The sequence below is a fragment of the Primulina eburnea genome, chromosome 18 (genome assembly GCF_022965805.1).
Source record: "Primulina eburnea isolate SZY01 chromosome 18, ASM2296580v1, whole genome shotgun sequence".
NCBI lineage: Eukaryota > Viridiplantae > Streptophyta > Magnoliopsida > Lamiales > Gesneriaceae > Primulina > Primulina eburnea.
This window is the reverse complement of record NC_133118.1, coordinates 27,734,836-27,752,770: the sequence shown is the minus strand read 5'-3', so window position 1 is coordinate 27,752,770 and position 17,935 is coordinate 27,734,836. Positions and strand designations below refer to the sequence as shown.

Sequence of the window (17,935 nt, the reverse complement as noted above, 5' to 3'; positions counted from 1 at the left end):
CTCGAAATCAAGTCTGGCTCAATCTGAATCGCAGTAAGTCGCAACGGTCTACTCTCTGTATTAAATGTTAATCCAGACAAGCAACAATCTTCTACTAAACTCGATACACCTACAGTCGACAAGGAAAGAGCACATACCTTTCGACTCAAGGCGTCTGCCGCTGCATTCGACTTTCCTGGATGGTACTTGATCTCGCAATCAAAATCTTTCAGCAGATCAAGCCATCGTCGCTGCCTCATGTTCAACTCTGACTGAGAAAAGAGATATTTCAGGCTCTTATGATCGGAATAGATCTCAAATTTCTCGCCATACAGATAGTGACGCCAGATCTTGAGTGCAAATACAATCGCCGCCAATTCAAGATCATGAATCGGATAACGAGTCTCGTGTGGCTTCAGCTGTCTAGAGGCGTATGCTATCACGTGCCCTCGCTGCATAAGAACACATCCTAACCCTCTGTGAGATGCGTCACAGTATACAACGAACTCACCTGTACCTGCAGGAATCGTCAAGACAGGCGCACTAGTCAGCCTCTTCTTCAGCTCTACAAAACTGGCTTCACAATCTTCGGACCACACAAATGGCATATTCTTCTGTGTCAACTGGGTGATAGGCTTCGCTATACTGGAGAAATCTCGAATAAAACGACGATAATACCCGGCTAGACCCATGAAACTGCGTATCTCAGGCACAGAAGTCGGTCTCGGCCAACTGATCACAGTCTCAACTTTACTCGGATCTACCGCAATACCATCTCCAGATATAATATGCCCCAAGAAGACAACCTGTCTCAGCCAGAATTCACACTTGGACAGTTTGGCATACAACCGCTCATTTCTCAAAGTCTTCAACACAATTCTCAGGTGATCTGCATGCTCAGTCAAACTTTTCGAATACACCAAAATGTCGTCAATAAACACAATCACAAATTCATCTAAATATCTCTGAAAAATGCGGTTCATCAAACTCATAAACACCGCAGGTGCATTTGTCAAACCGAAAGGCATAACAACAAACTCGTAATGTCCATACCTGGTTCGGAATGCAGTCTTCGGTATATCAACATCTCTAACTCGGAGCTGATGATACCCTGATCTCAAATCGATCTTCGAGTATACAGAAGATCCCTGTAGCTGATCAAATAAGTCGTCGATGCGAGGCAAAGGATACTTGTTCTTCACAGTTGCCTTGTTCAACTGCCTATAATCAATACACAATCGCATCGAACCATCTTTCTTTCTAACGAAAAGCACCGGAGCACCCCAAGGAGATACACTGGGTCTGATATATCCCTTGGACAAAAGATCCTTCCAACTGTGCTTTCAACTCTTTCAGTTCTATCGGTGCCATCCTATACGGAGCTCTCGAAATAGGAACAGAACCAGGCATAAGATCTATGCTGAAATCAACCTCTCGAACAGGAGGCAACCCTGGAATCTCATCAGGAAAAACATCTGCAAACTCGCAAACCACTGGCAGATCTGCCAATGCTGGGCTCGTACTTCAGTAGGTCTACTGAATATACGAGAAAGCCCTCTGCTCCTCTCTGAAGCAATCTACTCATAGTCAGAGCAGATACTAAGGGAATCCGAGATCTGGAACCCTTGCCGTAGAATTTCCACTCGTCTGTCATCTCGGGTCTGAATCTGACAATCTTGTGGAAACAATCTACCGTGGCTCTGTACTTGGTCAACATGTCTATACCAACTATACAGTCAAAATCAGCTAAACCAAGTACTACACAATCAAGATCAATCTCATGCCCCTCAAACTGAAGCATACAGTGTCTAACAGTAGTCACAGATATCAAACCACTTCCCAACGGAGAAGCTATAGACACTACTGTCGACAACGACTCAACAGGCAATGAATGTCTCAATGCAAAATGTTCAGATATAAATGTATGTAGATGCACCTGTGTCTATCAACACATATGCAGGATAACCGCAAAGAAAACAGTTACCTGCAATGACGTCATCTGGCGCCTCCTGCGCCTGCTCCTCTGTCAGGGCAAAAACACGTGCCTGCTGTCGGGGAGGCTGACTCACCGTCTGACTACCTCCTGATCTCTGCTGGGTCTGTGTGGAGGGTGGCTGGAAGGAGTGTACAGAAGATGCCTGTCTCTCCATCTGTGGCACTGGTGCTGATGACCCTGTGCTCTGGAATCGTTGTGCACCTCTCTGGGGACAAACTCTGGCGAAGTGTCCCTGTTGCCTACAGATGTTGCAGCGTCCCATAACTCCTTGACACTGCTCCGTCGCATGTCGCCCTCCGCACGAACCACAATATGCGCCACTATAATCTGACCCCTGACCTCTCTGTCGAGATCCACTCGAACTCGATGAACTACTCCCAGATTTCTTAAACTGTTTGCCTTTAGCCTTCAGAAATTCCTTCTTACCACTACCACTAGCTCCACTGTCAAAACGAGGAGGAGGTGGTGGAAACTGTACGGTCGTGGACTGTGGCGGTCTCTGCCCCTGAACCCCGTAGGAAGCTCCTCGCTGCCTGATCAAGCCAGCCTCTGCTCCCTTTGCTCGGTTCAGTGCCTCCGAAAAAGTACTAGGCCGGCCCGTGTTCACCAAAGTGAAAACATCCGGATTTAGTCCGTTGATGAACTGATCGGCCACTGCCTCGTCGTTTCCGGCCACATGCGGTGCAAATCGTAGCAATGCAGAAAATTTAGCAACATACTCCTCGATGTTCCACTGCCCCTGCCTCAGATTCGCGAATTCAGCTCCCTTGTCTTTCCGGTACGAAACGGGAAAGAAGCGCTGATAGAACTCATCCTTGAAAACTTTCCACGTGATATCAATGCCTCGGTGCTCCAATGCTCTCTTCGTCGTCAACCACCAGCTCTTGGCAACCTCTTGCATCTGATGCCCTATCAACTTCACACGTCGCTCATCAGTATATGCCAAGGACTCAAACAGCATCTCGATATCATCCAGCCAGCTCTCGCATTCTACTGCACTCTCTGTGCCTTTCAGAGTAGGCGGATGGAAAGACTGGAATCTCTTCAATAAAGTCTCCATCGGCGTAGCGGTGACATCCATCTGTGCACCGGATGTGCTACCCTGCTCTGGTTGTGGCACTCGTCTAGGCGGCATAAATCTGATCATAAAACTGATTAGTACACACCCAATGTCATCTGTCTCAGCCCTTCTCTGATCATATACCTCTGATCGAGAATCGGTTCTGATTCAGGCTTGAAATGCTGTAAATCAATTCAGATAATACAACACAACATATAATAGGGAAAGCAATAAAGCATGCTAGCATCTCAAAAGCAAGGAAGATGACTCGATCTACCCCGCTCATTCTATTCTATTTCAGTCTACAGAACCTACTGCTCTGATACCACCTGTTGTGGGGACCCGGGCTCTAACTCTATTCTTTTGGGATTTAATTGGATCTTTGTTCGAAAATGTGGGTCAAAATTTTGCTTTTAATTTTAATTCAAATGTACTAACTAAAGCATAACATATCTCGATAGAAATTAAACAACGTAATGTACATACAAGTCTGTTCGTACAACATACACTAGTGTTCACATGACAACTACAAACATAAGTAGTACAATGTTCCATAAGAAAACACTAGTAATCTGCAATGCCCGAGATCTCCACGCTATCATCATCTCTCATCTAGCTCGTGACCCCTGATCCTGCCCCACCTGTTGCCATGCACACATACAGACACGACAACAGCCGGATAACTCCGGTGAGAACATATCCCAGTATAAAACATGGATGCATGCAATGTAATAAATCATGTACAATGCATAACATAAATCAAGTAACATGAATATACATCTAAACATGTAGTAGAATACAAATCTGTATTCGACAATTCACAACTTGACTCGACTCTTTTCTAATCTAGGGATCCCGGTGTGAATAAGACGGTCTGTTACCTACCCAACCACTCGGGGTAACGGTACGTCTTATTCCTAGACTTCGGTCAACTCTGTATCGAGGGTCTACACATATAGCAAATCTGCTCCTATGCGTCGATACACCGAAACGTCTAGTTTTGGCAAGTCTGCCAATCTCTCCTATCTCAGGACTCGAATATAAATCAATAAACAAGGCATTACATAATCAATGTAATAACAATCTAGTATGTGATTTAGGGAAACTCGTATCAAATCTGAATCGAGTTGTGCAATCCCGTGACCACATGAATTATACCTTTCTTATCGCACAATGTCTGTCGAGATCTTGAAATCGGAATGTCGAGTCTGACAATAACAACTCTGAAAGGCAATGTAGACATGCAATATCAGTTCTCAATTCAATTCAGCACATATACAATTCAATACTCGGTTTTGATATAATTTGACGGCATAACAACGTACTTCTTCGATACCGATAACTCACTAATAGTCTACTCCATCATACTCAATCACAAGCAACTCATACTATCAATATACATGCTGAAATCTGCATATTCTCAACACAATACATGCTGAAAATCGAGCCAATAACATACGGTGTCTGAAAATCGATCCGACAACGAATATACTATGCTCTATATATCAAGAACACATATTCTAACTCAAATCTGAATTCCCCCAACACATACATATCGAGACATGCTGGAAATGAACAATACTTACATCCTTTCGTAGCCAACGCTGTAAGGATCGCAAATCTTAACTCGGAACAAAATTCGGATGGCTAAATCATGCAAACTCTCAAGTTGAAAATCAAAAGAATGAAAGCTCCTCCCTCCAAGCTCTCTCGGTTCCTACTTGCTGATCAGATGAAGAAAATGAGGTGTCATGCAAGCTTATATACCCCAAGCCATGTGTCAACACGAAATTCAAAGGTGGCATTTTCGCATGCAAACCGCGGGTGCGGTGTCTCAAGAGCGCGGGTGCGCTAAGCCCTCGGCAGCCCTATCATTTTCGGAAATTCACGCACCGCGGGTGCGGCGCTTGCACCGCCGCGGGTGCGGTCTCAGCACCGCGGGTGCGGTCTTGCGCGCACCGCGGGAGCGGTGTTACTTCGCAAAAATCTCCCAATTTTCTATCACCTACACCGCGGGGGCGGTAGTCTTAACACCGCGGGTGCGATGTGGCTTCGGCCCTGCTGCTCAAAATCTCATAATTCATGCATTCTTATCTATACAAGTCTAACATCCATGCCAATTGACAATTCTCGAGCCTTACAAAGCTCTTGGTACGAAGTTACATCTTAGTACCGCATATCATCCACAGACTGACGGACAGTCAGAGCGTACGATTCAGACATTGGAAGATATGCTGAGAGCTGTAGTGCTGGATTTTAGCACTGGATGGCAAGATGCATTGCCACTTTGTGAGTTTTCGTACAACAATAGCTATCAAACGAGTATCGAGATGGCACCATTTGAAGCATTGTACGGAAAGAAATGCAGATCCCCATTATATTGGGATGATATCTCTGAAGTTCCTGAGACTGGACCTGATATGATCAGAAATATGACTGAGAAGGTGAAACTGATTCAGAAGAAAATGAAGGCAGCTCAGGACCGACAAGCCAAATACGCCAACCTCAGACGACGACCGTTGGTATTTGAGGCAGGAGATAGAGTATTTTTGAAGATTTCTCCTTTCCGAGGTGTTGTCAGATTTGGCAAGAAAGGGAAATTGTCTCCAAGATATGTGGGTCCTTATGAGATTCTCGAGAAGATAGGAGATCGTGCCTATCGACTAGCATTGCCGCCTTCATTATCTGGAATACATGATGTCTTTCATGTATCGATGCTGCGGAAATATCTCCCTGATGACTCTCATGTGATACAGCCAGACGAGATCGAGCTGGATGAGACATTGAGTTATGTCGAGAAACCGATTCGGATTATCGATCGTAAAGATAAACAGCTCAGAACAAAGACGATTCCTCTAGTGAAAGTTCAATGGACTCGTCATGGCCTGGAAGAAGCCACTTGGGAGACTGAATCTGATATGAGACAGGAATTCCCAGCATTGTTTAATTGATGTAAATTCCTTATACAGTTTTGTATATACTCCTGTTTGATATGATTGAGTGCTTGTGATTTCGAGGACGAAATCGTATCTTAGGGGGGGAGGAATGTAATGCCCGAAAATTTAATCCTAGTAATCTGTAATTATTGATTTATAATTTGATATGATTACGAAAGGATTAATCGGGACACAAAATGAGATTTTACGCGACGGGTGTAATGCTTGGACAGAACTAGTGGCGCCCGAGCGGTAGAAAATGACCGCTCGAGCGCCAATGTTCAAGAAGGTAATGTTCGGGCAGAGAAGGTGGCGCCCGGGCGGTAGTTTTTGACCGCCCGAGCGCCAAGCATGCTGAATCGAGGGCAGAACCTTCTGCGCCCGGGCGGTAAGGTCTAACCGCCCGAGCGCCGAGCTCGCGCCCGAGCGGTAGATTTCCACCGCTCGAGCGCGAGACGTGTTGGGCCGAGAGTTAGCCATTTGTCCTTATGCATGCGAGGTTTATATATATATATATATATATATATATAAGCAAGCAATTCAGATTTCTCAGAAAGAAATCGAGAGCTTCGGGGAAGAATTGCTTTTGAGTTCCAGAATTCGATTTACGATCCATCCGTCCGTCTGAATTGTAATCCGACTTCGGTACCAAGTTCCTAGCGACGTAGGCTACAACTTGACACAGGCCTTGAGTTCAGGGCTTCGACTGAGCCAGAAACCAACGAAAGAAAGGTATAAGTCAATGTGGTATTGGGAGATGGACTTGAGTCGGTTTAGACTTGGGTTTCCCTAAATCACATACTTTATTTTATTGCATGGATAATTGCATTACATTGATTAATGTACTTGTTCTCTTGAATTTAGATGACAGGTATTAGACGAGTTATCTTGTGACAGAAGTGCCGGATAATGGTGGTATCGCCACGGCACATTGCACGATGTCTCAAGATAGGATATTAGCGATAGAGCTACAGTCATTGACGGTTAGGTCAGGACACTGGATGTTTGGTTATATCGAGTAATGGAATCTATTACGGAATTCGATATAGGAACACCATATTTGGTTATATCGAGTAAAGGGTATTGGAATTCTTCTATTACGGAATTCGATATAGGAATACCAGGGCACTGGTTATATCGAGTAATAGAGATTATGGTTTCATCCTTTACGGAATTCGATATAGGAATACCACATCTGGAAACCGGGATCCCTAGACTAGGATTGAGTCTAGTCTGAATTATGATTGATGTCGACAGTTTGATTTGATATTGTTTATGTTTCAGATTTTGATACATATTTATGTTACCTGATTACATGCTTTATATTGTTTATATGATTGCATGTTTCATTGATTTATACTGGGGATTATATTCTCACCGGTATATCTGGCTGTTGTCTTGTCTGTATGTGTACTTGACAACAGGTGGGACAGGTCCAGGGCCGAGGAGATGAAGAGCTAGATCGTGATTAGAGTGGTGGCACCGGACTTGGACTAGATGTAGGGTTAAACACTTGACTTTAGTTTTAAACCCTAGTTTGAATAAATGTTGAAATACAGGATTTGTATTTTATATACTGATATGTATCTATGTTGTATGTCACTACGTTCCGCATTTAAAAAAAAAAAAATTAGACCTGTTTATTATTGATTAACTAGTTCCAATGATGATTAAGAACTTGATTAGCGTCCGGGTCCCCACAATGGGTCTTAGGAAGGTCTAGTTATGGACCTATAGGGGTTGAGGGAAGGATGGTTTGAAGGGGAAGGGTTGTAGGCGAGTTCCCTTGTCGCGCGTCGGTTGGAAGGGCACGACTTGAGGGGCTGTGCATGCTTGGTTCGTTAGGTTAGGTCGAGCAACTTATTAGGGGCTTAATCATGGTCCTAGGAAGGTTTACATAAAAACTGAAAGTGGATCGGTTACGGTGGCCGGAAACGCAACGGAAGCACAAAATTTTTCGATTTTAGCATATAAATTTCGGCCACCATGAGTTTGTGTAGGAAATACAATAAAACACCAAAATGACATTCATAGTGTGTTTAGAAATAGTTACCTATCAACCTCTTAAGGTTGATGATGGTTTCAACCAAGTTGTAAACAACTTGGCTCTTGAATGGAATGAAGATCTACAAGCTTCCTTGGACTCCTTTCTTTCCTTCAAATTAGGCCCACCACTAGCAAACTAGAACCCCTCTTATTTTGCACTAGAAAAATAAAAGGATTTTTCAAAGAGAAGTATTTTTCTTCCTCAACGCTTGAAGAGAAAAATTGAGAGAAAACTTTGAGAGAATATGTGTGTAGAATTCGGCCATCTAGCTTGAATGAGGGGGAAGGGAGACTTGTCTTGGTCTTGCAAAAAGTAGAGACAAAAGTAGCATGCCAAGCCTTGATAGTTGCAAAAGTTGTCTCCAACCCTTCACCTCCCATGCATGCATATATTATATGGTTTTTAACAAATTAAAAACCATGGACTAAATTTAATTATCTCAAACATATTTGAGACTAATTAAACATTACTTGAATTTACCCAAGTCCCACTAGTTAAATAATTAATTTAAATTGAGCTCTACAAGACTCAATATGATTTAATTAATTCAACACTTGAATTAATTTAATTATTTGGACTCTACTAGGTCCACTAGTGTTTAATTAATTCAACACTTGAATTAATTTAATTTAGTCCATAATAATGTTTATGAAAATCACAATTTTCAAATACATTATTCACTTGGCCAACTTTTAATTTAGGAACACTTCCATAAATTAAAATTTACATTTCTCTCATAAAAGTCATACTTCTATTTTTCCTTACACTTATAAACTCATTTATAAGTCGTTCAACACATTGAACTAGTTTCACCTTTATAGAAGTCATACTTCTAATTTTCCTTACGCTTATAAACTCTTTTATAAGTCGTTCAACACATTGAACTAATTTTACTTCTCAACGGGATCTAGAAAGCCAGCACTTGTGTGGCCCTCCATGGTTCATTGATACAACTAGCCGTGGGTTCACATCTCCATGTGATTCGGACTAAACATGTCCTTATATGAGCATACCCCAATTGCTCCATTCTTACTCATCAACTCCTTGATAACAAGAACGTCAGAACTCAAGTCTGATAGTACCCAACCAATCATGTTAAACGCCTAGCAGCATCGCTTACATGATTCCCTAGGTATCAAATGATAGTGCCTGCAAGAACCATTCAATTATGGTTAGCGTACAGTACGGTCCCTTCAACTCATAAATCCCGACCGATTCGACAACCATTGGTTTATCGAGAGTTGTCAATGAATCGATACTATGTGTCATGCCGTAGTTGCATCGATGGTGTAATCTATGAAACTCCTTTCATAATTACCACCATACTCTGATCAGAGATTTCACACTACATATACATGAAAATACATAGGATATCCATACCCGAAGGTAAGCGGTGAATCCCCGACTACAATGCATCGACTCCTATATGTTTCGACAGAACACCCAACCTTGCCACCTGATAACCCCTTGAGAGTCGGTAAACAAGTCAAAGTGCAATGCTAGCACATAGAGTCTCAATGTTGTCCCGGGTCATAAGGACTAATGATGTACAACCATAAACTAGGACGTTTCCACTCGATAAGTGAGAACCACTTGGAAAGTCCTTAATGGAGGGTTGTTCAGTGCACTCTACCAGGAGCACCTATCTGCATGCTTGGACATCACAATGTCCCCTACCAATGAAACATGGTACTCACATCGCAGATACTAGTCTCTAACTCGAGCGGCCTATATCCTTCTTAGCGGCGGCTGAATCGACTAGGAACTGTTTAGAATATACAGTATTCCAAATATGAGTTTCATGATACTCATCATATGAGCATCTCATATTCTTTCTACTATTTGTATATTCAAGGACTTTATCTATGCAACTAGCATGGGTATACAGATAAAGATGTGCCAAAACAATAATTTCAAATATAATTAAAATAAAGATCGTTTATACATAGAGTTTCATTGTGAACACTCGGCCAACACTTGGCTCGACGGGCACCTACTCTAACAAAAACAACACCATACAGCTACGCAGGGCATCTCCCTGGTAAATGTATCAAACCAGTATAATATATAAATATCTGAGAACTCTGACACAAATCAACTGACTACTAGGTACCACTCGCTGAAGCTCCACCAAATGCGTCAAATCCCCTGGAATGACCTGCTATGGCATAAAAAAAAACCACAAAATGAAAAGAAAACATGGGTCGGACCTCAGTATAACAAACCAGTAAAATCACGACGTATATAAAAGATATGTAATAATACCAAGTAAATGCAATGTCATGTGATGCATGAGTGGTCCAATGGAATAACAGATACCAAATAGAGTCCAAAAGAATAGCATCATCAACAATAATAGTGGCCACCTGTGACAGGAATGCAGCATCAAATCGCCGCTCGTCCATGCACGTAGCATCGGGAATGCGAGTAGCTAAGTCGCTCGTCCCTAGCTGTCATCTGAGAATGTGGCTAATCTTAACCCACTCGTCCCTCTGATGACTCAATATATCTCAACAGAATCAACATAAATCGCCGTCAAAAGAGTCAAGGCTCAATATGTCATGCCAATACAATTAATACATGAATGCATTAGAATAAACATTCAAGGTACATAATAGCAGACAACATTCACTGAATATTCTTACACGCCAATATAAGCGTCATAATGATATAGGTTTGAGCGTACCTCAACTACAATTTATAATAACACAGTAATTTTTTAAGGACTATCAAATGAACTCGTCCAACGTTATAACCTACAATAAAAATTCGCTATACACTTCAGTATACTGCATTCCAACTGACTAAACAATTTAATTCGAAGCGGTTAAAATTCGAATTCCGGGCAGCCTATAAAACCGGAATATAATCTGAAATTTCAAGCTTAATACCTCAAGAATCAAAGCTAAAACGCACAATAGTGGTCTTGCGAAGATGGCTCGTCGGAAAAGTCATCGGAAACACTATTCACAGTCAGAAACAAGCTGGAAAAATATGGAAAAGCTTAATACTTCACTTATACAAACTAATCCACTAATATCAACCAATAATCGAAGCCAAAACCTTCCCTAAAACCGAATCAAAGTTTACGCGAACACCTGCTGGAAAACAAGCCGATCGAGCTCAATAACTTCCGATTCATGGCAGGAAAAGTATAATATAATTGAGGTAGAAGATTGCTAGCTGCTGGGCTACTTCTCCGAACGAGGGCAGCGATACGCGAGGGCTGCAGAAACAAGAGAGAAACGAAGAGTTGCAAGGCTGGGGGAAGAGCTTTCTTTCTGGATTGAGCCGCTCGCTATCTCTGATTTCTCAAATGGGTTGGGTTTATATAACTAAATGGAAATGGGCTGGGCCTATTATAGTTATTGGGCCACATAAGAAGGTTCTTTTTCGAGCAGTAAAATCCAATAGGGAGAACTAGCAGATTTCAGACTTCAATCGAAACTCTTAGCAAATTACTGTTAGTGACTTATGTATAAATATCTTGAAATCAGTTTGATAATTCCTGTTTTGAAGCAAAGAATATGTATTTTTTATTTCTGATATTGATTTTGAACCACTGAAACCTAGTGAACTAATGGTAGGAATATATATTCTGAAACATTCATGATTCCTGATTTATGATTTCTAGCCTCACCACTTAGAGGAGAGAAAATATAGGGGTCTGATATCAGTTTAGCCATGAAATTTACAAACGTGCTCAGTGCTTGCTTGCTAAGATTTTTATTATGATTTCTATTCTGAAACCTGTGATTCCTGAATACTGATTCATGTTCTGAAAATAAGAATTTCTGTATATTATCTATATTACTGTTTCTGTTGAAAATGGTTTTGAAAACTGAGAGTTATTCCCGCCCCCGCTTACTGAGTGACGACCATATCACTTACCCACCAAACTCATCTCAGATAAGAACGAGGAAGAAAGGTTAGAAGAAGAAGAGCAAAATTAGTTCTGGAGCTGGTGAAGAAGACTGTTATTTCTTAGTTCTGATTTATGTTTTTATATTCCGCTGCATCTATTAAGACATTGTTATGTCTGGTTTTAATTTCCGATGTAAAACATTAGTCATTTGAGTTTGTATCAGACATTGAAATATTCGGTATTTATGAATAAAAAGACCGGTTTCTGAATTTTGTATTTCTGAGGCTTGTTGTTTTCGAATGTAAATTTTAGAGTAACGTCGGTGTCGACCAACCCGGTCCGTAGGGCGTGACAGCAATATGTAATAATTTCAAATTACAATATAACTTTTTACAACTCTATTATTTTTTGAATTTATATTTAAATAATTATAAAAAAAATTGTGCGAGCACGCAACGTGATCCAGAATCGAGAGCCACCACTTGGGACAGTCAAAGAAGAAGTAGCGAAGTGAAATACCATTTAAAATAGTCTACTTGCTCCATAGCATGAATATAATCACTCCTAAATTCATCATTTAAATAAAAAACCGTCAGTCGGAGAGCAAATTGCGGGGTCATATAGATGTTATCATTTGCTGTTTTAAGGTTTTTGATAAATCTTAATTCGCAGGAGTATATCTTGTTGTTTGGGGTATTCAAAAATGATGGAAAACAAGAAGAAAACAATGAAAATGGCTTTGTAGAGTCAAGTGTTGAACACTTTCTCCTTAAGAAGAATTTGCCCTCACAATGTGCTAGAGTTTTGTGGCAATCTTCTCCCAAGATACAACTACAACACTTGAATAATGAGCACTCAAATATTCAAGTTCTTTCACAAAGAAATGGATGAACTCTCTCTTGAAGAAGAAGGAAGAAGAAGATCAATATGCATATGATGTTTTGATAAAAAAAGTTTTTGATTTTGAATAATCATGCATTTAATGATTTTCAAATGAAAAGACATGATCTTTCATTCATAGGGATGTCTCTTGGCCATTGTAACTGATCACACACATCAAACAATGCCAAAGAAATAAAAAAAACGTCTGAAAATTTCGAAGGGACGCGTCCGTGCGAACGTTGCCGAGCAGCGCCGCGCGCGGCTGCGCGCAGACACGCGCGGCCGCGCGCCTGCCACTGTCTCGGCATGCACGCGCGCGCGGCTGCGCGCATGCCCGCGCGACCGCGCGCATGGCACTGTTCACCGAGTTTTTTTTTTCCGTCCCTTACACGTTCCGACTACTCGATTTATGTTCTTTCAACATATGATGAACTTTTTCGAGTTTTATTCAGAACAATCGAACTTAATATTCGTTCATTAAGCTTCGTTTTTCTTTTCGAATTTTTCCAAATCAAACACATTGATTTACTTGCTTAATTTGCATTCATTAAGCATCAAAATTCCAACATATCTTGTAAGGCGATCTCATAGGTATATACTCATGAGACGAATCGATCCGGCTCATACTTATCATGAAAATAATCTTTTTGTATAAAAATATTTTGTCATGAGTTTGGATAGAAAATCCATTTCACGAAGAACAGAGATACATGGACAGGAACAGAGTGGGGATTTCTTGCAAGTATTTGTACAATGCAGAAGCTCCTTTTTTCGGCATTGGAACATTTACCAAATACAACTCTAACAATAAAAAAAAATTTAATCAAATAAACCACGTTGCTGATTCGCCTTCGACGACAAATTCTCCGGCAACTCTTACTTGGGGGTGAAAGCCTGCAACACAATCGAACATAGGTGAATTTCAAACACAGATTTCAATCAAAACTAGCAAATGATTCATGAATTCTGATCAATCTTCACTTACAGCAAAAACTGTGGCGTGGCCTGGATCAGCAAGGTGAGCGAAGAGGTTATCGATGGGTCCAGTTCCAGTGTAGATATGCTGGAACCAGGCTCCCATTACAGCCAACATAGCCAACCTGCCATTCTTGATCTCCTTTGTTCTCAATTCCTTCACTTTTTCATCGGATCCGCTGCCCCACCCCAGAGGGTCGAACCACAGGCCACCCGGGTAACCCACGTCGGTTCCTGTGAGCTTGTTGTTGGGGAAGATCGGGTCCGTGTTCACACATCCGGGCTTCAGTATGTCCGCCCATCTCCGTCCCTCGGCCCACCCAATCAGAACCAACTCGATTATGAAGAGTGTTGTGGTGTCAGTGAAGTAGTCTAGTTCCCCAGCACTGTACCATGATGGGGTGTTCAAGATACCCAACTTGGTTAGGAACTCGGGGATGAAGATTCCCGCAGCACCAAGCATGGCCCATCTGCAATGCACGATCTCCGATTGTACGAACCATTTCAAGGTCTCCGGGTCCGATGCTGCAACAAAGTAAATTCTTAACATGATGAAAGAAAAAAACCGAGAAGAAATGAGGTTTAAAGCGCAGTTGGGTTACCTAGGCCGAGAGGATCGAAACCGAAGTCTCCGGGAAGGCTGCAAACCAAGATTTCTAGTCAGACATTGAAAATAATACGATAAACAAGAACTAAACATGTTAGTTTCAGAGTCTCGCCGGACCTGCCATCGAGCCAAGGGGGAGGGGTGCTTCCTGGGAACCACAGTGGTCTGTTTGGATCAACAGCGGCACATGATACATTGACTGATCTTGCTTCAGATGGAGCAGTGCCCACCTTGCTTACTCTCAATCTCCTTCCTCCTAAGAAAGCAGCCTTTGTCGCTCCCACAACTGATTCATTCTTCTGGGAACTACAAATACACTTTTGTTTTCTCAAATTACATCAAAAACAGAGGAAGAAAGCGTTACTTTAAGGCAGTAAATTTCTCTGAGTTGGGCAAGAAAGCACTTGCTAACCTTGGAGAAGAGAAAGCAACAGCCGCAATGGTCGATGATGCACAAGCAGAGGACATTTTCCACCAGTACCTTTTCTTGTTTCTTGAAATTCAAATGCAAATGCGAGAATATTGAAGGATGTTAAGAACGCAGAGTGTTGATGTTTATATGGAGTGGCTTTATCTTAGTAAGGATAGAGGAGTGGGTTTGATTGGCTGGTCGGGATGCCATGTGGCCGCCACAATCTGATATTTAGTTCCTATACCTTCAGTTTTTGATCTCGCCATAGCACCCAAGAATCTTGAAAATGTTGGTGGTTCACATGTTTAGTTGTTGTGGATTTACTTTAGGTAAGAAAATAGATCGAATTTGGGTAAGATTTTATATCTTCTACTCCTATTTTCATTTATCATCTACGTCTTCATTCTCATCCTCATCCTCGATGAGGTATTCAATTTCGATCTGCATTATCTTACCAAATATTTTATTACCATTTTATTGTATTTTCTCGAATTTGAATGATTTCGAGTAAGATATGAATATTTATTAAATTGTTGATGAGAACAATAAGAGAGTGTGTGTTTATATATATATATATATATATATATATATATATATATATATATATATATATATATAAATATATATATATATATATATATATATATATATATATATTATTTAATAATCATTCCTTTATCTCGTGTTTGGTTCGTTTTTTTATCAATCTATAGGCCATTGATTATGATTGAAGCCCACATTATTCATGTTATTTGTGTGATTAAATATCCATCCTCAAAGGGTGTGATAATTAATAATTTTCGAATAGTGATCATGATAAGATTGGATATTGACCATAATACCTTTGAATTGTTTTCTTCAATATAATATGAAAATTAAAATTAGTGAAAATTTAATAATTAATATAATATTTAAATTTTTATTATATTTTTTATAAATTAATTTCATATATTTTAATTATTTTCAATCATTTTAAAGAAAATAAATTGTAATGCAAATCTATCTTAAATTAATTTTTTATAAATTTATAATCTTGTTAATTAATTTTTTACGAAAATAAATATTTTTTCAATTTTAATTTATTTTTTTAATGATTTAAATTAATTTTAATAAATGTAAATTATAATTATAAATATAAACCATACTATTAATCCATATATCTCATTTTTTAATCACTCTAATTATTAATCATTTGTTTATCCTATCAGACGTACCAAACGGAGCCTTATTGTTACAATTTATCCTAAAATCATTATCTAACAAAAATAACATCAACTCTATACCAGTAATCATTCAAAATAAAAGCATATTAGAATTAGCATCATGGCCAAAAAAGTTCACACACATTGTGGTGCCTCTAGTGGAGTGCCATTACTATTATTTTTATTGAAATTTTAAATAATATTATTCTTAAAATTATTACAGTTACTCCAAGAGTGCAAGCGAGTAAAGTTATTCGTCAATAGCTTATAAGCGGTTCGATCAAAACTTGATTCAAGTTTGATTTGACCGAGTTTGAGTAGCTCGATTTTTCACTCAAGTCGAGTTAGAATTTTGATTGTTTCTACTCAAGTAACTACTCGCGGGCTACTCTAGTAACTATATATTATAGTTTATGTGCAATTTAAGTATTTTTTTTGTACAAAAATATAAAATCTGAACCCTAAAATTATGCTACCAAGATTTTCTAGCTTTTCGAGCTCGAATAACTAGATACTTTTTTAGTTGAAATCGAACTTTAAATTTAATACTTGATCGAGTTTGAGTCGAGTTTGAACCTAAAAAATTAAAATCGAATCGAATCGAGCTTGAGTAGTATGACTCGGCTCGTGTACTTCTGTCGTGCAACAATTACGATTAATACATGGAATAATTTTAAAAACTAGATAAAATAACACAACAATTTATGTGGTTCGGCTATGTGTCTACGTCCACGTGAACAAGCATAAAATTTCACTATCCAATGAATCAGAGTTACATAATTTGTTACATCATCTGTTTAATACAACCTTAGACATATAGAAATATTTTAGATTTTATAAAAATACTCATGTACAACTCACCAATAATCAGATTTGAGCCACTTACACCAACACTAGCAATAGGATAACATTCTCATAATATTCAAGGATCCTAAATTATTTGGACATGTGGGATCCGTACTAAAAGTCTTACTAAAATGGGGCCTAGACCTTGACTCATGGAAGCCTGTTTAAAATATTTTTATACAGTAAGACAAAATTTGTGTGAGACAGTTTAACGAGTTTTATTTTGTGAGATGAATATCTTATTTGAGTCCTCCATGAAAAAATATTATTTGCTATGCTAGAAATATTACTTTTTATTGTGAATATCGGTAGGTTTGACATGTCTCGCAGATAAAGATTCATGAGACCATCTCACAAAAAACCTACTTATATAGCAATTGAGCACTCACATAAAAATTATATATAGAAAGAAATTTAAAATATAGTGAATTATTTAAAATATAACTTAAAAATTAGTTACTTATTTTATCTCCTTTAACAACATGATTGAAATATTTAAAACAAATGTTATTTTAAGAAGAAAAAAAATCACCAATAAAATTGTAGGATCGAGCGCTTGCCACTTTACCAAAAGTTATAGCGAGTGATAATGGTGCAACTCAAGTTTTTTAAATCGCACAGAAGCTCAAGCACCATGGTTCGATTGCTCTACTAAGCAGTGACAATTATTGCACCCAACAATCTCCCTAACAATAATTGCATTCCATGCAATCAATGAGAATCGAACCCGTGACATTGGTTCTGATACCAATTGTAAGACCGAGCGCTTGCCGCTTTACCAAAAATTATAGCTGGTGATAATGGTGCAACTCAAGTCTTTTAAATCACATAGCAGCTCAAGCACCACAGTTCGATCGCTCTACCAAACAGGGACAATTATTGCACCCAACAATCTCCCTCCCAATAATTGTACTCCATGCAATCAATGGGAATCAAACCCGTAACCTTGGCTCTGATACCAATTGTAGGATCGAGCGCTTGCCACTTTACCAAAAACTATAGCTGGTGATAATGGTGCAACTCAAATTTTTTAAACCGCACAGTAGCTCAAGCACCACAGTTTGATTGCTCTATCAAGCAGAGACAATTATTGCCCCCAACAAAAATGATACAATAAAGGTAGAATTG

General features: G+C 39.6%; 1 protein-coding gene and 1 long non-coding RNA gene across 2 annotated transcripts; both read right to left on the bottom strand.

The window, feature by feature from the left end:
- Positions 1 to 10,038: 10,038 nt before the first annotated feature.
- Positions 10,039 to 10,968, bottom strand: LOC140820237 (uncharacterized). The gene is made up of 3 exons (XR_012115385.1): positions 10,910 to 10,968; positions 10,338 to 10,774; positions 10,039 to 10,176 (listed from the first exon to the last, which is right to left on the bottom strand). It is a non-coding gene; the product is annotated as an uncharacterized lncRNA (long non-coding RNA).
- Positions 10,969 to 13,476: 2,508 nt separating this feature from the next.
- Positions 13,477 to 14,919, bottom strand: LOC140820063 (chlorophyll a-b binding protein, chloroplastic). The gene is made up of 5 exons (XM_073180371.1): positions 14,760 to 14,919; positions 14,465 to 14,653; positions 14,343 to 14,380; positions 13,751 to 14,265; positions 13,477 to 13,659 (listed from the first exon to the last, which is right to left on the bottom strand). The coding sequence occupies exons 1-5, from the start codon at positions 14,813 to 14,815 to the stop codon at positions 13,642 to 13,644; spliced, it is 816 nt and encodes a 271-aa protein (XP_073036472.1). The 5' UTR covers positions 14,816 to 14,919; the 3' UTR covers positions 13,477 to 13,641.
- Positions 14,920 to 17,935: the final 3,016 nt, after the last annotated feature.